Below are 19,102 nucleotides of genomic sequence, written 5' to 3'. Positions count from 1 at the left end.
AGTTCCGATTATCTCACTTCCATGCAGGAAGCCCGGTCCAAATAGGCACCGTGATCTAATGTGAACCAGCAAGGCATACCTGATATCCTGGAGAGATTTAAGAGCCGCATAGACAACAAACCAGAGGCCACAGCATGCATGGCTGATAATTATTTGCATGATTTCTCTTGAATATTTTTGTTGTGATGCGCTTAATTCTGAGCATATGAGTAGAACCAAGTACAGCGCTGGTGTTTAGCATCATGACAAGGTGACGCCAAAGGGATTCTCTCTCTTTCTCGGTAATGCTCTTGTTTTTATTTCCTGTTAGAATTAAGATGTGTGTGAAATACTTGCCTTTTCTTACAAGCCGTTAATGTATCATCATTACAGTTTATTAATTAGAAATGTTTGACTTTACTTCACATTCAAGGCACATACATCAGCAAAATAAATAAAGAAGTTGAGTTTAAATCATTATAATATAATATTAAAATATTTAGCAGTAATTACTGGCTTCTAAAAAACAATAAAAATAAAAGTGGCATACAGTTTTAGTTATATTACTGAATTATTATTAGTTCCTTTGTAGCTTCCTGTTTTAATTCATACTGCAGGGACACATAATATATCATATAAAAATGAATTAAAGCGGTATTAGACTGTAGCAAGCACAATTTATGAGCAGTTGTTATGATTTTCTAGTGAACACAGAAATGCAACTAAAATTGAATTTAGGGTATTTTATACTGTCATTTAAATCACTGGTTAAATAATTTACTGGTTGATTAGTTACTAGTTGTGCTTTACATACAATTTTCACCACAATTATTGTTACTCACAGTACAGTGTGAAGGCCAGAGTAAGAGGGGGACAGAGGGACGGAGATAATAAATGGAAGAAAGGAAGAATTATTTAGTGTCCTCACTATCAGAATGACAGATGGCCTGTGACTCTACTTTCTTTTCTTTTTTTGTTACTGCACACGCATGGCTGGACGCATGGCTTTTTGACATTTGTGCAATACTGCCAAGTACCAAAGATGTGAGAAGCGTCCTGTTTCTGGTAATTAGTCTCGGAGTTTAAAATTCTGTCCACGTTAACCGGAAGGCAAGTATTGACCCAAATGAGAGAGGAAAAGAGAAAATACTTCAGCTCATCTATTTTGATCAGTCTGTTTCTTCACGCAGCTTTTCCACAGACAGGGCCAGGGCCGTGAAAACAATCTTCCCAGCCGGGTCCAAGGCCCCTGAGACCTGAAAATAAACACCATCTATCACACGATCTCTGGTAATCACAGAAGAGCAGTGGGTCAGAGCCAACAGTAGCTGTGAGGTTTGGTAGTCCGGTCCAGTGTCTACGGCCAGTGTGATGCAGAAATGGATTTGTCAGTGAGAGAGAAGACAACTCCTGCCTCCTTCATTCATTCCGAAAAGTGATACTGTGATCGAGCTTACATTAGAAGCCGGATAGTGTCGCTGGGCGTCGAGGCACGACATGACGTCCCGATGCTTCAGGTTTCAACACGTGGCCTCCAGCTTTTTGGTCATGTCAAGTTTTTTTAGAACGACGTCTTGATTCCCAAATTAGTATTTTATTGGTTAATTATCCAGTAATACTTTCTCACGGAGCAATTTAGATAAACGCTGACTACATTCCTCCTCATCCATGCGTCTCACTCTCTAGAGATAGGCAGTTCTCTCATTGGGGCGAAACCATTTAGTACAAAATTAACCCACTTCTGTTCTTGCCAGTGGCACTGTCTGGTATTCCTGTTGAAATCACACAGCCACAGGGGCACTTTGTTATCTGCAAAAGAAATACTTCCCGTGGAAATATTATGTATTCATGCGTTGTAGAATGTTGTAAATCCCAATTAAATATAACGAAAAAAAGATATCTGCTGTTGGTGCAAGTGTTCTCAGAGGAGAAGGACAGCCGAGTGAGAGACGATTGAAATGTTTCCACTGTTTGCGTGTGCTTAAATGGCTCTGCAGGAATGGATTTGACACTTATGTTATGTCATCTAGAGGAGGAAACAACTACATTCTTTTGAAAGTTCAAAATGATGAGAAGATTGATGCCACTCTCAGGTCTTTGTGAAAAATATCAATCTGTTCCTCTTTCCGCAAGACAGTGAATAAGCACATTTCCACCAAAAATGTTGAATTTATCCTTTTGAGCAATCCATACACCTATAGTACAGTAGTTACTACTTACTCGGGTGCACATTCAACATGTTCAATGACAGGCACGTGTTTTAAACCTACTAAACCAGTCCAGTGTTTCAGGTCAGACAGGCGGTTAAGTTAGGTTTACATTGCCCTCTCAATATGAAATAAAGCACAGATTATATAAGTCTTAACGCAGAGCTCTTCAGCTGCTGCGTGACACACAGCTGTCTGCTGGCTTACAGTGATTCAGCACTAAGGCATCACAGCAGTCTTGATAACATGCATGCTTCAACACCGTCATTTCCTTCCACCGCCTCCTCTGTATCCTTCTCTCTGTTTCCTTTATAAATGATGTGCCTTCCTTTCTATCATCATGCACTTCTTTTGTTTCTCATATTTGTGATTTCAGTAAAACACATCGACAACAATGATTACTTGCCGCTTACTTTCTCTTCCCTCGTCATCATCGGTCGTTAGCTAGTCCCACCTCACACTCAACATCGCTCTCTCCATGCTTCCAAGCCCCCCGGCTGTGGCAGCGATAGATGTAATGACTGCAGGCTGACCCCCCCTAGACCTCTCCCTGCTGCTCCTCAGCCTGCTCCACTGATATGCACAGCCATGCAGCAAATCAGGCTGAGACGACTATGGCTACACACTGGGGCTCTGTTAGCATAAACATGGCATTCGCAGCTTCAATGTTGTCACTTTGATGCCCGGAGGGATGTCAAAAGGCCAAAGTGGGATGTAGATTAAGCAGATTTGCTGTGGAGCAGATGTACATTATATACTGAGCATGACACATGTCACTAATTCAAACAGTGAGTTCGAGACGCCGACTTGTTTGCTGCGGGCGAAGTGTGATCTCACATCTGTTTATCTTGCTACGATCAATGATATAATCACGTTTTCAATTATGATGAATTCAAGCTTATGAAGACATCAGCTGGGAATTAAACACCCATTCCACTGATAGTGGTGTTATTCAGTAAAAAAGGGTTTTAATTATTCTTTTTACATTTTCTGATCTGCTATCAGTTCTGTTGTCAATCCAAACCTGAATTAATGAACAGACCGGCGGGTTATTGGTGTCAGGATGGAAGTTTATTTCTCTCTATCTATTAGAGGATGATGAAACTGAATAGTTAGCATTCATGATGCCATTTAGTTTAACTGGATATGTATGGATATGTTGGATAGGTTTCTCCTTATTCACTATTTCTACCTTTTTTAGTTGTGGTGGCTTTGTATTATAATGATACTGCAGCAATTAGTATTGTATTTTGCATAAAGGCATGAAAGCTTGTGTTCCTAATGATGAATTTTAAGTGCCATGTATAACAACGCTGCAACGCTGCACCAAAAAAAGCCCAGACCGAACACAGAGTCGTTTCTCTACATTTTCATTGACCATGAAAGCAGCTGGCAAGGTCAGGCCAGCGTTGTAGAATGTGTTGGTAATGGCTAAATGCTTTTATGTGCAAGGTGTAAATGAATGAAATGGTATTTTAACATGTCCTGTTTCAGTCACAGCCAAGGTGACTCCACTGATGCTCTGATGAGAATCATGCCAACAGCCTCCTGCAGGATAATTGATGAGTACTTTCCTGCCTCAATGTGTGTCTGCGGATATGCCTACATAAATACAGGGCTGCAACTAATTTGCTGTAGAGACAATCAGTCGATTCACCGATGAGGTGATTAACAGAAACAGAAAATCGTTAGTTATATCCCTAATTTGCACATCATTTTTTTGATTAATCATTTATATGAATTTATATTTTATTTATATTTTATTTATATTTTATTTATATTTTATTTATTTAGATTTTATTTAGATTTTATTTAGATTTTATTTAGATTTAATTGATTAAAATCAGAAAATTGTAAAAACAAATCACAAAGATTTTTGCTTTACGATCACACAAGATTAAAAATAACAGCAAATCCCAAAAAGCGAAGGGAATGACATTGTTACTTGAATAAGACTTGAACAATTAATCGCTTATTAAAACATTATTATTTCAGCTCCAAAACCCAACGTGTAAATGTAAATGTTATATGAGTGCAGCTACAACACCAGACTCTGACTGCTCATTGCTCTTTCACTCAAATGACATGAAATATCTACACACATGTTATATGAGTCTGTCTGAGCTTACATAATGTGTGTTAACACATAAATCAAAGGTCAGTGGTGATTAAAGGGATGAGCTATAAGTGGATAAAGACATACATTAGAGGACTGTAATCTCCTGCACTGCATTGGTGAAGGTACATTGAATTCTGCAGCGTAAGCGCAGGAAAAGTTTTGGGGAGTTAAAGTGAGGTTCTTGCGTGCAAGTGAGCACAGAGCGCATCAGTCATGGCCGTGTGTTCTGGGAATTGCCCAGGCCCCTCAGCGGGATCACAGATGGTGGCTCGGCTGAAATGCTGGATAATCACCCTCCACGCAAAAAACTGATGTAATAGGGACTGAACTGAAACGGAAGAATAAAATGTGATCGCTGGCAGCAGACAGACAATCAGGTACTGGTCATGTCACAGACCTCCTCACCCGCTTGGCCTCATGTGATCTGCTTGGTGGAAGAAAATCCTCTTGCCTAGATATTGTGATCTGTGAGAGCTCAACCCCATTGGTCCACGGAGCCACTGATTTATTTAAGTCTAGCTCCAATGAGCAGGACTTATGCAGTCGAAAAGAGCAAAACCCTCAGATTAATATTTTAAGACCCTCCCACTGGTTATTAGCATTACTTACCTTGAAACAACTATTTGTATCTTATCCCATGCACGTTAACCCGATCTTCTTCATAATCTCAGGTATTTAATATTATAATGTGACTATTTGGTGCTTACCTTCTCTTGGTATTGCCTGCGTGACGAGTCCAGTGATTGAATAAGAGCTGTAGCGTGGCCCACAAACATGGCGTAGCATGTGGCCCCTACAATCATACTCAGCATGGTGATCCACAGGTCAGACATGCTGACGGGTGCCCGGGCGCCATACCCGATGCACAGCATGTGGCTCATGGCTTTGAAGAGGGCATACGAGTACTGCTTACCCCAGGAAACGTTCTGCAAGGGCGAAGAAAGAGACAGAGGGGGGGGGGGGGGAGAAAGAGAGAGGAAGGTAGAGACAGAGAGGGGGTTGGGGGGGAGTTACTGCAAGGCAAGGCAGAGAGGGAAGGCTCTCCAGCAGGCAGAATAGAAAGATGGATGTTATGATTCCTTTGATGGATCACTGAACCTCTACCATGCCATACACACTCTTCATGCCTCACTGAGTGGCTGAACTTTCTACCTGTCTACCTCTTTCTGTCTTTCAACACTTTCAACACCCTCGTGCCTGAACCTACCTAGCTTTAATCATTTCCCCATCATGCTTGCAACTTCTCAAAATTATTTACAGAAGTCTGAGGAATTATTTCCCCTAAAGCTCAGGCAACCTTTGCAGCGAGGTCTCTCTCAGGTTTGTAAGAGCGGTTCAGGGGAACAGAAATAAAGAGCCGCAGGCTCCACACACACTCATGCAGCCGACAGTCGTGTAACATATGAGAGGATCTTCCTAAATGAAAATGTAGTGAGTCAGTCATGAACCACTCTCTTGAACTCACGCTGACGCTCTTTTGCTACAAAGGAACTGGGAAGTGATTTGCTCTCAGGGTGATTCCTCTTCACGTTCACGGCATGTGTTGGCCTCGCAAAGTGACATCGTCTCGTGTGCCTAGAAGTCTTTCTCTCGAGTCGGGTGATTGAGGCCTCTATTACCCAATTATGTGTCCAGCTGCGTTTGTGAGAAGACCGTTCATCGCGGACTCGTCATTACTAAGATGTTTGAAAAGAACCTGATCGATCACTGTCGACTGGGAAACATGGAGCGACGCAGCCAGACAGAAGTGTAATTCTGCCGCTCAAGATCAGCTTTTATGACTCCACTTGTCTTTCGTTAGAGTTTGACAATATGCAAGACTGAGGTATTTATAATGAAGCATAGAGACGTTGTACCTGCTAGTTTGTTTTGAGCCTTAGGGTAACTCTTTTAGATTTTTAAAGGGCTTTTTTTGTTACTTCACTTCTGCATGAACCCTGGTTGTTCACCCAATTTAAATCAGGTAGCATCACTATAGAAGGATTTGTATAGGTGCGTTCCAGATTTCACAGATTTTGTTCAGCCTCAGGAGAAGTCACATGTTGGAGTGGAGTAGGACTTAGACTCCTCATTCCTACAGCACATGTCAAACGTGTGTCTTTTCGCTCTTTTGCAACATCTCTAGTGAGCAACACGAACAGGCCCGTCCAGGCTGCATTCGTGAAACCCAGTAAGTTCCTATCTCGGAGACAAATGTGACACCTCTCTCTGTTACAGGCTTTGTAACCACAGCCAAGTTGCTGACTCCTGTAATAGCCTCACCTCCTGTGAACAAGAAACGCTGAGGAAGCGCTCCGTAAAGAAAACCTATCTCGCCCAAAACAGTGAAAGAAATATGAAACCTCTAGAAAATATAGTTAATCTTCATCTTTTTTTTCCCCACCGGCTGACACAGTTCCACAGGCCACACTGTAACATATCACATCTCATCATGTTCGCACGCTGCTGCCTCCTTTTGTCACGGCATTCTCCTCTCCGCTCGACTCCACGCTGTTCATCAACTGGGATTTAGAAAGCGAGCACATTTACAGCTAATCATCTGCCCAAGATGACTCACCAATTCTCATCTCCGTGCTGATTAGTTTATTCTTCCAGAGACTGATTTGAACATTTGTGATGATTACACTTGCCAGCTTTAATAACAAATAGAGTCCAGTTTGTCTTGGCAGCTTCCATTTCTTTTTATTCAAAGGGTTCAGCCAGAAAGATAATGTCTATATATTACCTTTTCTTTCTCACAAAATACTCTGCAAAAGAAATATTTGTAGCAGAAATATGTATTGTTTTATACATGCACTGAATAACCTATTCACACACACACACACACACACACACACACACACACACACACACACACACACACACACACACACACACACACACACACACACACACACACACACACACACACACAGCAAAGCAACCCAACCATGTAACAGGCTCAAATGCCATTTGTGAGGTTATGAGCCTGAGGTGTCCTTTCCTATGTGTACATTTAGCATGTGGTTGAGATGGTGGGCAATGCGGCAGAATGTTTGTGTTGACGTATTCGTGGGAAATGTGGTTTTGCCCGGATGAGAACGGATGAGCCGGGGTGACTCACCGCACCTTTTTGCTGTTTGTTCCTCTATGTGTTTGGTGAATGTCTGCCCTGCATGAGCGTGTCATATAATCCTATTGTAGTACAGTTTGTATAGGGGCTGGGGAATTGACGTCACATCTGGTAGCTCTGTATGTTGTCATTTCTAATGTTTGCTTATATATAAATCATGACGCAGGAGCTCTTTTGGGACATATGTCATTTTTACATTTAATAAAAAGCTTAAAGGAGCAGGTGAGCGGGCGGCTGTGGCTCGGGAGGTAGAGTGGTCATCCACCGGTTGGAAGGTTGGTGGTTCAATCCCCGGCCCCTGCAGTCAGCATGTCAAAGTGTCCTTGGGCAAGATACTGAACCCCAAATGGCTCCTGATGGCCGTGAGTGTGTGTGTGTGTGAGTGTGTGAATGGTTATCACTACTGACGAGCTGACCTTGTATGGTCCTCTGACTCTGTGTGAATGTGTGAATGGGTGAATGACATGTGTTGTAAAGCGCTTTGACTGATCGTAAAGATTGGAAAAGCGCTATATAAAAAGCAGAAAATGTTTTCTAAGTTAGTTTGAAGGATGGATATATGTTGAAATACTTTTTTATTTTGTTTTATATATACACCAAATTTAATGCAGAATTTACAAGAAATCACTTACAATTAAGAATTAGTGGACAATATAACAAACAATGTGTTGGTGTATTTAGTTGTGGCTGTTTATGACTTGTGGTATCCATATGAAATGTTGTAACTGCATTAGAAGCAATTATATAAGTTACAATTCAAACTATATTTCAACATAAAAACTAAGTCAGAGAGTATTGATCAGCGACACATTGCTAAAAGCTGCATGTTCGGGGTAATGCGACAGGTCACATGGTGTGTTGTGTAGAGGGTTCTTAGAAGACTAAAACATGGGAATGCAAACACATGGCAGCGGGAAATTAATGCATCCCTTTGCCAATTGACCTCTGTCGCAGAAGAAATCCCGTCTGAGAGTCAACGTCTCGGGAACGCGGTTGTAACATTTCCGAAACCTTCGCAGTGGGGAGAGAGACCCTTGTTGACGTAGATCGTAGCGGCAACAACGTCTGCGTTATTACTGCTTTGATTCCTTTCAGTTTGTATTTTTTCCTGCAATTAGAGTGAGTGACTCACGGCAGGTTTGTGCATTACGACTGTAGCAGCCAAGTACACACAGTAATGTATTTCTTTGTGTCTGTTTACAGTAATAATCAAATCTGTCCTTTCCAAGCGCCACTAGAAATCTCCCAGATATACGGAATTATTTCACTGGTACTTCTTGCACTAGCATCCTGTTCTTTGAGAAGGGTGAGTCATTGCAGTATTACCAAAACAACACCAGGAAATGCAGCTTCTACTTTTATCCTAGTGTCTACAATCCCCTTGATCTTAATAAATGTGTCTAACATAGCAAGATGTATTCAGTTTCTCCAGAGTTCTAAATATAATGAAGCAAAACAAGTGACATCAGATACTAACTGCATATTCATCTATCAGAACTGCCTTTTGTTTAGAAGTACGCCACGTAAAGTGAATTCACAGACTTTATCAAGTATAATATCAAGTATTATAACATTTCTATAATTAGACTGCGCCAAATGTTTGACTGTGCTTGTCGGGTTCTACAACTTGGATTCATTCGTCACAACACGGTGCCTCCAACAGTCCCGTCAAACAAGATGTGACCGGTTGTGTGAGCGGGAAGGCAATCGATGCTTCACCATCGTCCCAGTGTTGCGTGACCCACAGGCGTTGATTGAGTAACTATGAGACTAACAGGATGTAACGCACGGCTGCAAAGGACAGGATTTGACCCCTCGACAGCTCCAGTGCTCGCAGGGAAAATCACAAAAGTTATCTATACTACCTCAGATACACACTGGTTCATTACATGTTCTAGCTACACTGTAGTGTAACGTGTTAGTAAAAGGTAAATACATTTCAATACGTTTTATTTTGAAATCCACACTTTTTAGAATGTGTGTGCATGTGCAGATTTTCACATTTCATCAGATGTTCATGTTTAATTCCAGGTAAATTTTAATCCATGTTTAAAAAATATGAGCAATCAGCACAAACATCCGCATTAACTGGTTTTAATTACTCAATCATATAACTCTAAAACCCGGCAAGCTGTCCCATGCACGGGTGCAGAGAAGAAAAAAAAATGTGACGCACAATATTCATTTTTCAATTACGTAATCACACGACAAGCTGTTCTCGCTGGGAGTGCACAGAAGGCGCAACAGTCTTTGAACACATAAGTGAGGAAGAGCAGGGGTCTGCTGGCCTGCACCAGCACCAAACTGTAAGTTGGCAAGAAATCCCTCAAAGTGGTGAAGCTCGGTGTGAAGGTCGTGTTCTCTTTGACTCGTACATTTTCATGCTTATCGACTTCTCTGCAGTCCTGATGACGGATCCTTCTTGGACTGAGCCTGCCCAACTTTTCTGCACTTTTAAAAAAATGTATTTTCTCACTTGATTTCCTCAAGAGTTGGATTGTTAGTGGTGTTGAAACTAATGATTATTTTCATTCACTAATTATTCTGCTAATTATTTTCTCAATTAATCGCTTTATATATAAAATGTCAGAAAATAGTTTTTAAAAAATGGCCATTATAATTTCCTTAAGAATTGCTTGTTTTGTCCAAAAACCAAAAGATGTTAGTTTATCATCACATAAGACAGAAAAGCAACATATCTGAGTGGCTCGAACTAGCGAGTATTTGGCATTTTTGCTTAAAATTGTTCAATTACATTAAATGTCTGTCGATAGATCGACTCTTTTCATCTCACGTTGTTGTGGGTTGGGCAGTAGGTCATGCAGGGCTGTTACGCCTCTCCAACATGTTATTCTGTGCTTCGTGATGCGTTCACTTCCCTTATCGTTTACGTTAACGCTCAATATATAACTGCATCTTGTAACCTTGCTGTGAACCCTGTCTTTCTACTTCCTCTGAAGGGTGAATGAATACATTTCTATATCAACAACAACAACAACAACATCAGTGACATGCTGATGAGAGAGGTGACTTCTTCTTTTTCTGTTGTTGTCCAATCATGTGCAACCGAGTATGTAGCGGCCACTTTCACTGATTAGTACACCCTCAATCACAAAGGTTAAACTAAACAAGAAAGCAGCCTGTTTTACGTCTGGTATCGAGAGACCGCCGGATGATAATAGCAGCCACGTATAACAATAGTGATTTTGTCAAAGACTCTCCGAGATGGGCAAATAACACAGCCAACAAAGTCAATTATAAATATAACTATATGTTCTCTGCACCAACACATTAACCAGGAGAGCCACAGATGTTCACATCAGGCCAGGCGCAGTTTTGCATTTTACTCAAATGAAACCAATGTGTCCTCATGTTAAGCGTGGGAAGAGAGAGAGGAGAGATATATAAAATAAAATAAAAAGGAAAAGTTTGATTAATTCATAAACTCTGGACCGAGCCGGAGAGTTGGAAGTGACTCATTCAGACGTTTGGGAAGAAAGAGATGGGAAAGCAGTGGGTGGTCCGGGGATAAAGGAGACTGAAGTGTGGCTCTGCATGGTTAGGCCAAGCCTTTCTGTTTCGTTTGTGTCAGTCCACCTACAGTCTATCTGTCTGCCTCTAAAACTCTCTGAGACACGAATCCTCAGCAGGCTCCTGCTCAGCTGTCTGTCTCTTTAATACGAGACCTGGAACAGGAACAGTGAGCACACAAACACTCCCAACACACACACACACACACACACACACACACACACACATGTTCCTCCATGCTCCTAAAACACATATCTTTACACTGCACACGCAGACAAAAGTAACATCCCATCATCACCTGAGGCAACGCAGCGACAGCGGCGGTATCTCGACTGGTGATTAAGTAAATGCAGCCTCTAAAGAGTAAGAAGCTACTCTCAGGCCATTAGTCAGGAAGATAACGGCCCTACACCCTGTACTGCACCACTCAGCGGTATCTGCAGTCCTCGATGGCCCCACTCTTCTTCTCACAGCTGGAGACACAAAGTACCGAACCAACGACAGAAACAAAACGTGACGCAATCTGAATGTTAAGCAGGGATTGTTGAGCAGATGAAAGACATGACCTTTGAAGGCAACATCCACCTGACTGGCCGGAGAATCGCATATTGAAACAGATAAAATCATATATATATATATATATATATATATATATATATATATATATATATATATATATATATATATATATATATATTATCAAGATTTTGAGCTTATGAACACTAATGCATTGCGATGGTGTGGGAGGAGGATTCCCACATCTGGGCCGGGCTTTTCACTTTGGATTTGCCAGACCGCAGTCAGCACACAGGCTTCTACTTCTATTCCACAAATCGCTCATTCTACCACATCACAGTCAGCGACTGTGTGAGCTGCTGACAGCCTACAGAAACAATCACATATGCAAAGACTTTGCCTGAAGTACGTCTCATTTAGGACTTCAGCTCACGATTGTTTCCGTCAATTCTTTTATGGATTCATTTTTGTTCTACACACAAAAACTGAGGAAAACAATCTGGATAAATTCAAATATATCAAAATTAAACTGCTCTCTGTTTTATTTTTTGTGATTTGTTGCATCTGTGTTGCTTCATTTGTGTTGTTAGTGGGTTTAAAAAGCACCTGTGTGTTATGTTTAATGCTTATTTTAGCTTGTTTTAGTTTAATTTAGTTTCAAAGTATACCATGTATTACATAAACAATGTTAAGTCAGTGACAAACTAAAGCAAACTCATACTGACTGAGAAGACACTGCTTCCCTTTATACATTCATTATTTTCTACAATTCTCATTAAATTTTATTAACGTCATTACAAAGAAGGAGAATCCCTGACGAAGGTCGAGCGACACAAATGTAGCCTTTTTGATGAAATACTTGCTACCTTATTGTTGGATGTGTTCTTGAATAAAAGTCTTTATTCTACACGTATATAATGTATTGTTTTGCATTTTATATTGCCTGGATGAAGTGTGGATTGTATTGCACATTAAGTTTTAGATTAATGACTGAATAAAGTTGGAAATACATATGTTGGGTTGTATTTATTTGTAATATTGTAGATTAGTCTATACATTATACACAGTTGTAATTTTGTATTTAAATGTATGGATCACATTTGTTATTGAGATCAATGTCTCTCCATATTCTCGTGATGTAGCATTGTGTTGTGAAGGCACTGAAGTATTGATACATCATTTATACAACGTCCATAATTGCCTGTAGTCCGAGGTAACTATTCAAAGTGTTTGTTTTGTCCAACACTCGAACACAATCTATTTACAGAGAAAGAACACGGAAAGCTTTCCGTCTGAGAAGCAGGAATGTTTGGCTTTTCAAAATTGTTGCATCGACTAATTAATTAATCGACAAATCCTTTTCGGCAGCCTCAATGTTGTCACGATCTGTATTTTCATATCTGAACAACACAAGGATCAAAAACGGACTAGATTCATGAAATATATGGTAATCCTAATCCAAGAAGTTGTGAAACTGCTGAGATTTGAAAGCATTATTGTGCCTTCAGACTCCTGAACAGACGAACTCTGTGAGGTTCTATATATAGGTGTGCAAGTCTGCAGCTGCAGTCACAAAGTGTCACCAGAAACTTTATATCTGCGAGACATCTTAGTAATGTATGACACACTGCATAGAAATTATTCTGGTATCATGTTGCCCGTCGTCACAGCTGTTTGAACTCACCTATAAGTGTCCAGCAAGTAGCTATCCTACAGTATATTAGCTCTTTGTTTCAGAGGCCCTAATCCCCAGCCAGGGCTATAGATTTCCACAGTGCAAATGATCCTGCCACACAGGGGAGCAGCATATAAGCCTTCTACACGATTCCCATTTCGTATCGATTTGCATACAAGAAGGGGAATGCATACTGAGCAGGGAGAGCGACACGCAGCACAAGTGCAAGGAATCGTTTCAAATTAAGATCAGTGATTTCAAGTAAAACTGAAAGAAGGAGATCACGGGTACAAGCGGCCGAAATGTGTTTTCTCAGACGGGTGGCGTCTCCCTTAGAGATAGGGTGAGAAGCGCAGCCATCAGGAGAGACTCGGAGTAGAGCCGCCGCTCCTTTACGTTGAAAGGAGCCAGTTGAGGTGGTTCGGGCATCTAGTAAGGATGCCACCTGGGCGCCTCCCTAGGGAGGTGTTCCAGGCACGTCCAGCTGGGAGGAGACCCCGGGGAAGATCCAGGACTTGGTGGAGAGATTATATCTCCCCACTGGCCTGGGAACGCCTCGAGATCCCCCAGTTGGAGCTGGTGGATGTGGCCCGGAAAAGGGAAGTAAATAAAGGAGCTGTTTGCCCACTTTTGTGTAAATAAGCATTAGCGAGGATGAATTGTGGGAATGTTATGTGGGAAACTATATCACTGCAAATATACTTTGGAGCAAACAGAGATGGATAATGTCTGTTTGGGATGACTAACACATGCTGGTTGGTATTGGGCTCACTTCGGCAACTCATTGCCTTAAAGTACAAACAAGAGTCGGATACAGGGCCGTGATGATGAGGAGAGCTGACATTTGCACCTCCAGTCAGATGCCTCTGAGCAGTCAGTGTGCATGTGGAGTACAGAAATGTTAGTCAGAGAGAGGGAGATGAGAGGGCAGTAGATTCCCCCAGGGGAGCATTTACAATCAGCATTACCCAGGAGGCCCTTACACACACGCTTCGACACTATCACATTTCTCTGAGACGAGCCACCGCATTCTGTTTGACCCCGACTCAGAGAGAGAGAGAGAGGGAGGTGGGAAAGACACAGCGACAGAAAAGGCACATGCAGAGGGGGAGACGGTCCCCAAAGACAATCAAACTAAATGTTCTGTTTGGTCCACAGAGGATATGAAGAGGCCAGAAATGAGTAAAAGTTTAGAAAAAGTGTGATATGTATAAATACTATGAAAGAAGAAGGCCAAGGAAAGAACGTTGCTCCAAATAGAGGTTTGACACTAACTAGTGAAACTAAAATGCAGCACATGACTGTATTCTGTATTCATGCACTTTTTTTAATGGCCTCTTTAAGCTTTGTTTCTTTGTCAGATGGCAGAATGTACCTATAACAATGTCCCTAATGAAATGTACCTGCAATGCTTATGTATAGACTCCTGCTCCCTAAATGAGACACTACTGCATATAACAACACCAAGACAGAACAATCCTGTATTATATAAAAGAAATATATCTAGTAGAGTCTCTACGCCTTTCAATAAAGACAACAATGGCAACAACAAAAAACATATACACATATGCACATATACAGTATGAGCTATGCAGGTTCATCTTAGAAGGAAATAACTGTCTACTCTTACGTTTTTCTCATCATACTGTACTGTAATACTAGGACTAACTAGTTCTACACTGCAATGCTAGAACAATACTGTTTCTTAATGTCTTCTACTGTACATGGGTCATCACTTTTAGCCTCAATATCAATATATGTAGCCATGAAACCCAAAAAAAAAAAACCTTTATTTACAGCAAATGCTCAAAATAACAAACAAAAGAGAAGAGTGTTTAATACTTACAACCATACCGTTTAGGGACACCCAGCAGTCAGGGGGGAAGTCTTGGAGGAGAGGTACCAGATACTGGAGGCAGCCATCCCAGTGACACAGAAGCAGCATCATCCCTATCAAATTAAATATTCTTACCACTGCACTAGCCAGGTCATAGGTCATATGGAAAATCTGCCAAAGAGAACAAGAGACAGAGAGAGAGCTCAGTTAGACCTCTTTAGTACATCCTTTGTGTGGAACTGTACATTTCATGTAGTTATGTTTAAGTACATCATGGTATAATACTCGAGCAGGCAACCACAGACGGACAGATTTAGATCCACTAGTGTCTGTGAAACATCACATGTATTGGTATTTCAGATATTGAAAAAGATTATTCTTTAAAAAAAAGATTAAAAAGATACTTAAAACGTCCCCAAAAGTACAAAGTCACCTTTGAAGTGGAGGGCATGGTTTGGTCACAAGAGAATTCGGTAGCCACCAGTGTGTGTGTGTGTGTGTGTGTGTGTGTGTGTGTGTGTGTGTGTGCGTGTGTGTGTGTGTGTGTGTGTGTGTGTGTGTGTGTGTGCGCATGTGTGTGTGTGTGTGTGTGTGTGTGTGTGTGTGTGTGTGTGTGTGTGTGTGTGTGTTTTGTACATATTACAGATGTTGAGCTGCATAATTCAACATGGCTACTTTCCAAAACAAACTGACCAGTGGAGGAAACACACACAAAGCAGAGAGCAAGTAACGCAGAGCGAGTGAGGTGAATGAAATGCTGAATGATAAAGGGAAGCGCACACATCTGGAATAATCGGCCGGTACGGTACGTGTGTTTAAGTGGCACGAGCAGGTGCGGTTACTTCATCAGAGCAGGTGATTCAGAATAGAAAGTCATCAGCAGGGTGAGTAAGCATATGTGCAAAGTGAACCGGTTTCATTCACACCGAGTCTGAGCGAAGAGAATGGACTCACGCCCGGTTGACTGTGGCACTAATTTAGAGTTTCTCATTAGCATGAAAAACCCATTACTTCTTTCCAGGTTAGTTATTCCATAATCGCTCGCACATGGAAGCTCAATTTCTCCTTCTAAAGTTAAATATGGAAGAAGAAGAAAAAAAGATTGCCGATTGCTGGGTTTTGCATAATAAACCTGCACCTTTAGCCAATTAGTTGAATGGAAGATATCAAGTAATTACTATCTATTTTTAAGTTGATGGCTTTCCATTCTTTTTAAACTGCCCATTCTACTTCTCATAAGTGTAATGGCAATTTAATTAAGCCTCAGGGTCTGGACCCCAGTCAGGACGGTAAAATAAATCACACCAATTAGAACAATAGAAATAGAAAACCTTTTATTTCAAGTGTGTTTTTCTACACTAGTGATAATAGTTTGAACGTAGTTTCAAGGTTGTAAATAAAAGGAAAATGTAGACTTAAATAAAAAGACAGGTAAAGAAGGTGACATGTGTACAGTGTACAGTATGTACAGTTCTGATCTATTGAACTATTTTAGAAATGAGCAGTACTTTGTTATATTAACCATTTTTATTTTCTAATTTAGCACATTTAATCTATATTTAACTCCAGGTCCAATCTTTATTCCTTTTGTTTTTCTCCTCAGTTCTATTTTTGCTTTTTTGTTTCCTGCCGTATATATACTTCAGAATTTGGAAAGAGAAACTGACCACTTTTGACCAAATTGCAAGAGCTACTTACGTCCTCTTCTCATAGAGTGCAATCACTCCAGAAGAAGAAAGAGAGCGTGCGTATGAACTTCATGCTGTGCTGACATGGATTCGGGCATAATTCTGAAGCAGTTTAAGCATGTTTATGCAAAATCTGCCATTAAAACCAGCCTAAACCCCAGGTGTTTAAAAAAAAAAGCTCTTTGAATCCACATCTCTCCACCCCGGTCTATTGTGACTGTCCGGTAACAATTCTGCACAAAGGACAGTGTCCACATAGAGAACAGATGAGAGAACAAGAGGCTGAGCTGATGCTCAGATCCCTCTATGGTTTAACTCATCCACAGGGAGATACAGTGCACTGCCCTCACAGGCTAAAATTAGCCCCTAGCTTACAGGATGGCTGTCTCAATGCACTCAGTGTCTCCTCTGCTGCCTACATCTTTATTCATAACTCAGTAGAGCTCTCTCTATCCCTCTGTTGGGTGTGTGTGTGTTCACATTCATTATAGTTTGGTGACATTATAGGAAAGTCCAACAGGCAGAGGACAAGACAAAGACAGAGGGGAGAGAAAAATCAAAGGCGACTAATAAAGGTGTACATTCTTGGGGGATTGCGACAAGACTGGCAAACAGGAAGTAGCACTTTGGTCCCTCTTTGAATTACAAATGATTCCCAGAAGGCAGAAATAGAAAAGGGTCGACTGCTTGTCTGCACTTTCCTCTTTCAACTAATGCATAATCGAAAAGCACAACAAAATAGACTGAAGAAAGCAGGGTGCAGACTCTAGGGGAAAGCAAGTGATAAGGTCACGTGTGTGTGTGTGTGTGTGTGTGTGTGTGTGTGTGTGTGTGTGTGTGTGTGTGTGTGTGTGTGTGTGTGTGTGTGTGTGTGTGTGAAGGTCGCAGAAAGGTTTTTACGAATTCCCAGGGACCATTTCACTTTGCTGTGAAGCCTTGGCGACCTCTGGGTCAAGCTGAGTCAAGCTGAGTCACCGAGGGCAGAGAGGAAAGATATAGAAACTCATTAACGCAACGTGGGATTTGTTTGGGTTTGTGTTTCAGGGGCACAGGTTTGAAAAGTCTGCTTGTGGCAGCAGGATGCCACGAGGTATTAGTCTATTAATAGAGGCTGCAGGTGTAGATCACTGGTCAGGTCGCAGGATTATACACAGGATAACCTTCATCGTGATATGTGAGGATGCATTTTAACTATTTGAAACTGTGAAGTGTTGCAGTTGTTACTACTACTACTACAACTACTCTCTACGTACGAGGACACACACTTTGTCTCCATGTAGCACTTTACTTGTAATAAATATAATGAATATGAGCAACTTTTATGTGCATCCAACATCTTTCGTATGCTAATAAATCAGTGAAGGAAGAAACAAGAGGAAGTTAAACTGCTAAGGTTTCAGAGGATCTGTGTTCCTGTAGTGGAGAGCGGGTCATATGCGACTGAGGATGCTTAACAGTCCTCAGTTTTCACAACTTTCAAACATGCACATATTGCATCGTCACTCAGCAACTTTCTGTGCCGGAGTGTTGATGAGCAGCACTGAGGCCACAGGGAGGGAGACGGGACATGATGTTAATGGAGAGGGTTTAAATACACGCCTGCCACTGTTTTTATTTTCTTGATTAATTCATTCCACGGTGACATTTCCAAGTGGCTTGTTTTGTCTGACCAAAGATCAAAAGATTAAAAATGGCAGGCAGTTAATCCTCACAATTTGGAAAGTGGAAGAAGCTAATGTTTGATATAATATGTTTTACTTTTAAACATGACTAAAGCCATTATTAAAATAGTTACTGATTAGTTTTACTTAATGGACTAATTGTTTCAGCTTGTTTTTAGAGGAGAGCTCGTCAGCTGCCATGTACGTAGCTGAGCAAGGGCTTCTTCCAAAAGGTATTTGGGGCTTCTGAATGGTTGCATTACCTGCCTGTCAAACTCCACAGTTCTGTGGTCTGATGTGATGTTGGGCTGTTTTCCTTCATCAATCTATTGATTAGATTGTGTGACCGTCACACTCTGCTTCTGATGATCCGCGTAGTTTCAAAGTCTCACCTGACTTGTATAATCCAACACATGCAGTGTTTCTGCATGATTGTGCCCCTAGGTCATAGGTTGAGGTTAGGGTTGAGGTTGAGGTTGTCCTGTACAATATTAAACCACCTGCTCTCATTACAAATACACAGGAGAGGAAAGCAGTGACGGTAAATTACTATTTCACAACAATTGACCAAGCCAGAATGTTTCTCCAAAGGTTTCTCAGCCACCGTACGTTGTCGTTACGTACGACTGCAGGAGATAGGTAGCACCGACTGGGAGCCAGAAGCACCACCAATACTCTTGGTTGGCATGAGGAAGATATGGGCTTAGAATTAAGTGAATGAAGCTTAAATTTGACAGCGGCATAGGTCAGCATAATCCTCTAATATTGGAGAGACAA

General features: G+C 41.2%; 1 protein-coding gene across 1 annotated transcript in view; it reads right to left on the bottom strand.

The window, feature by feature from the left end:
• hcn1 (hyperpolarization activated cyclic nucleotide-gated potassium channel 1) overlaps nucleotides 1–19,102 on the bottom strand; it is a 63,407-nt gene that overhangs the window by 20,682 nt on the left and 23,623 nt on the right. The window contains exons 3-4 of the mRNA XM_029444617.1: nucleotides 14,986–15,147; nucleotides 5,013–5,231 (exon numbers count right to left, since the gene is read on the bottom strand). Of these exons, the coding sequence (XP_029300477.1) occupies nucleotides 5,013–5,231; nucleotides 14,986–15,147 (381 nt within the window). The remainder of the gene's footprint in view (nucleotides 1–5,012; nucleotides 5,232–14,985; nucleotides 15,148–19,102) is intronic.

Source organism: Cottoperca gobio, chromosome 12 (genome assembly GCF_900634415.1).
Source record: "Cottoperca gobio chromosome 12, fCotGob3.1, whole genome shotgun sequence".
Lineage (NCBI taxonomy): Eukaryota > Metazoa > Chordata > Actinopteri > Perciformes > Bovichtidae > Cottoperca > Cottoperca gobio.
This window is presented reverse-complemented; position numbering and strand designations above follow the sequence as displayed.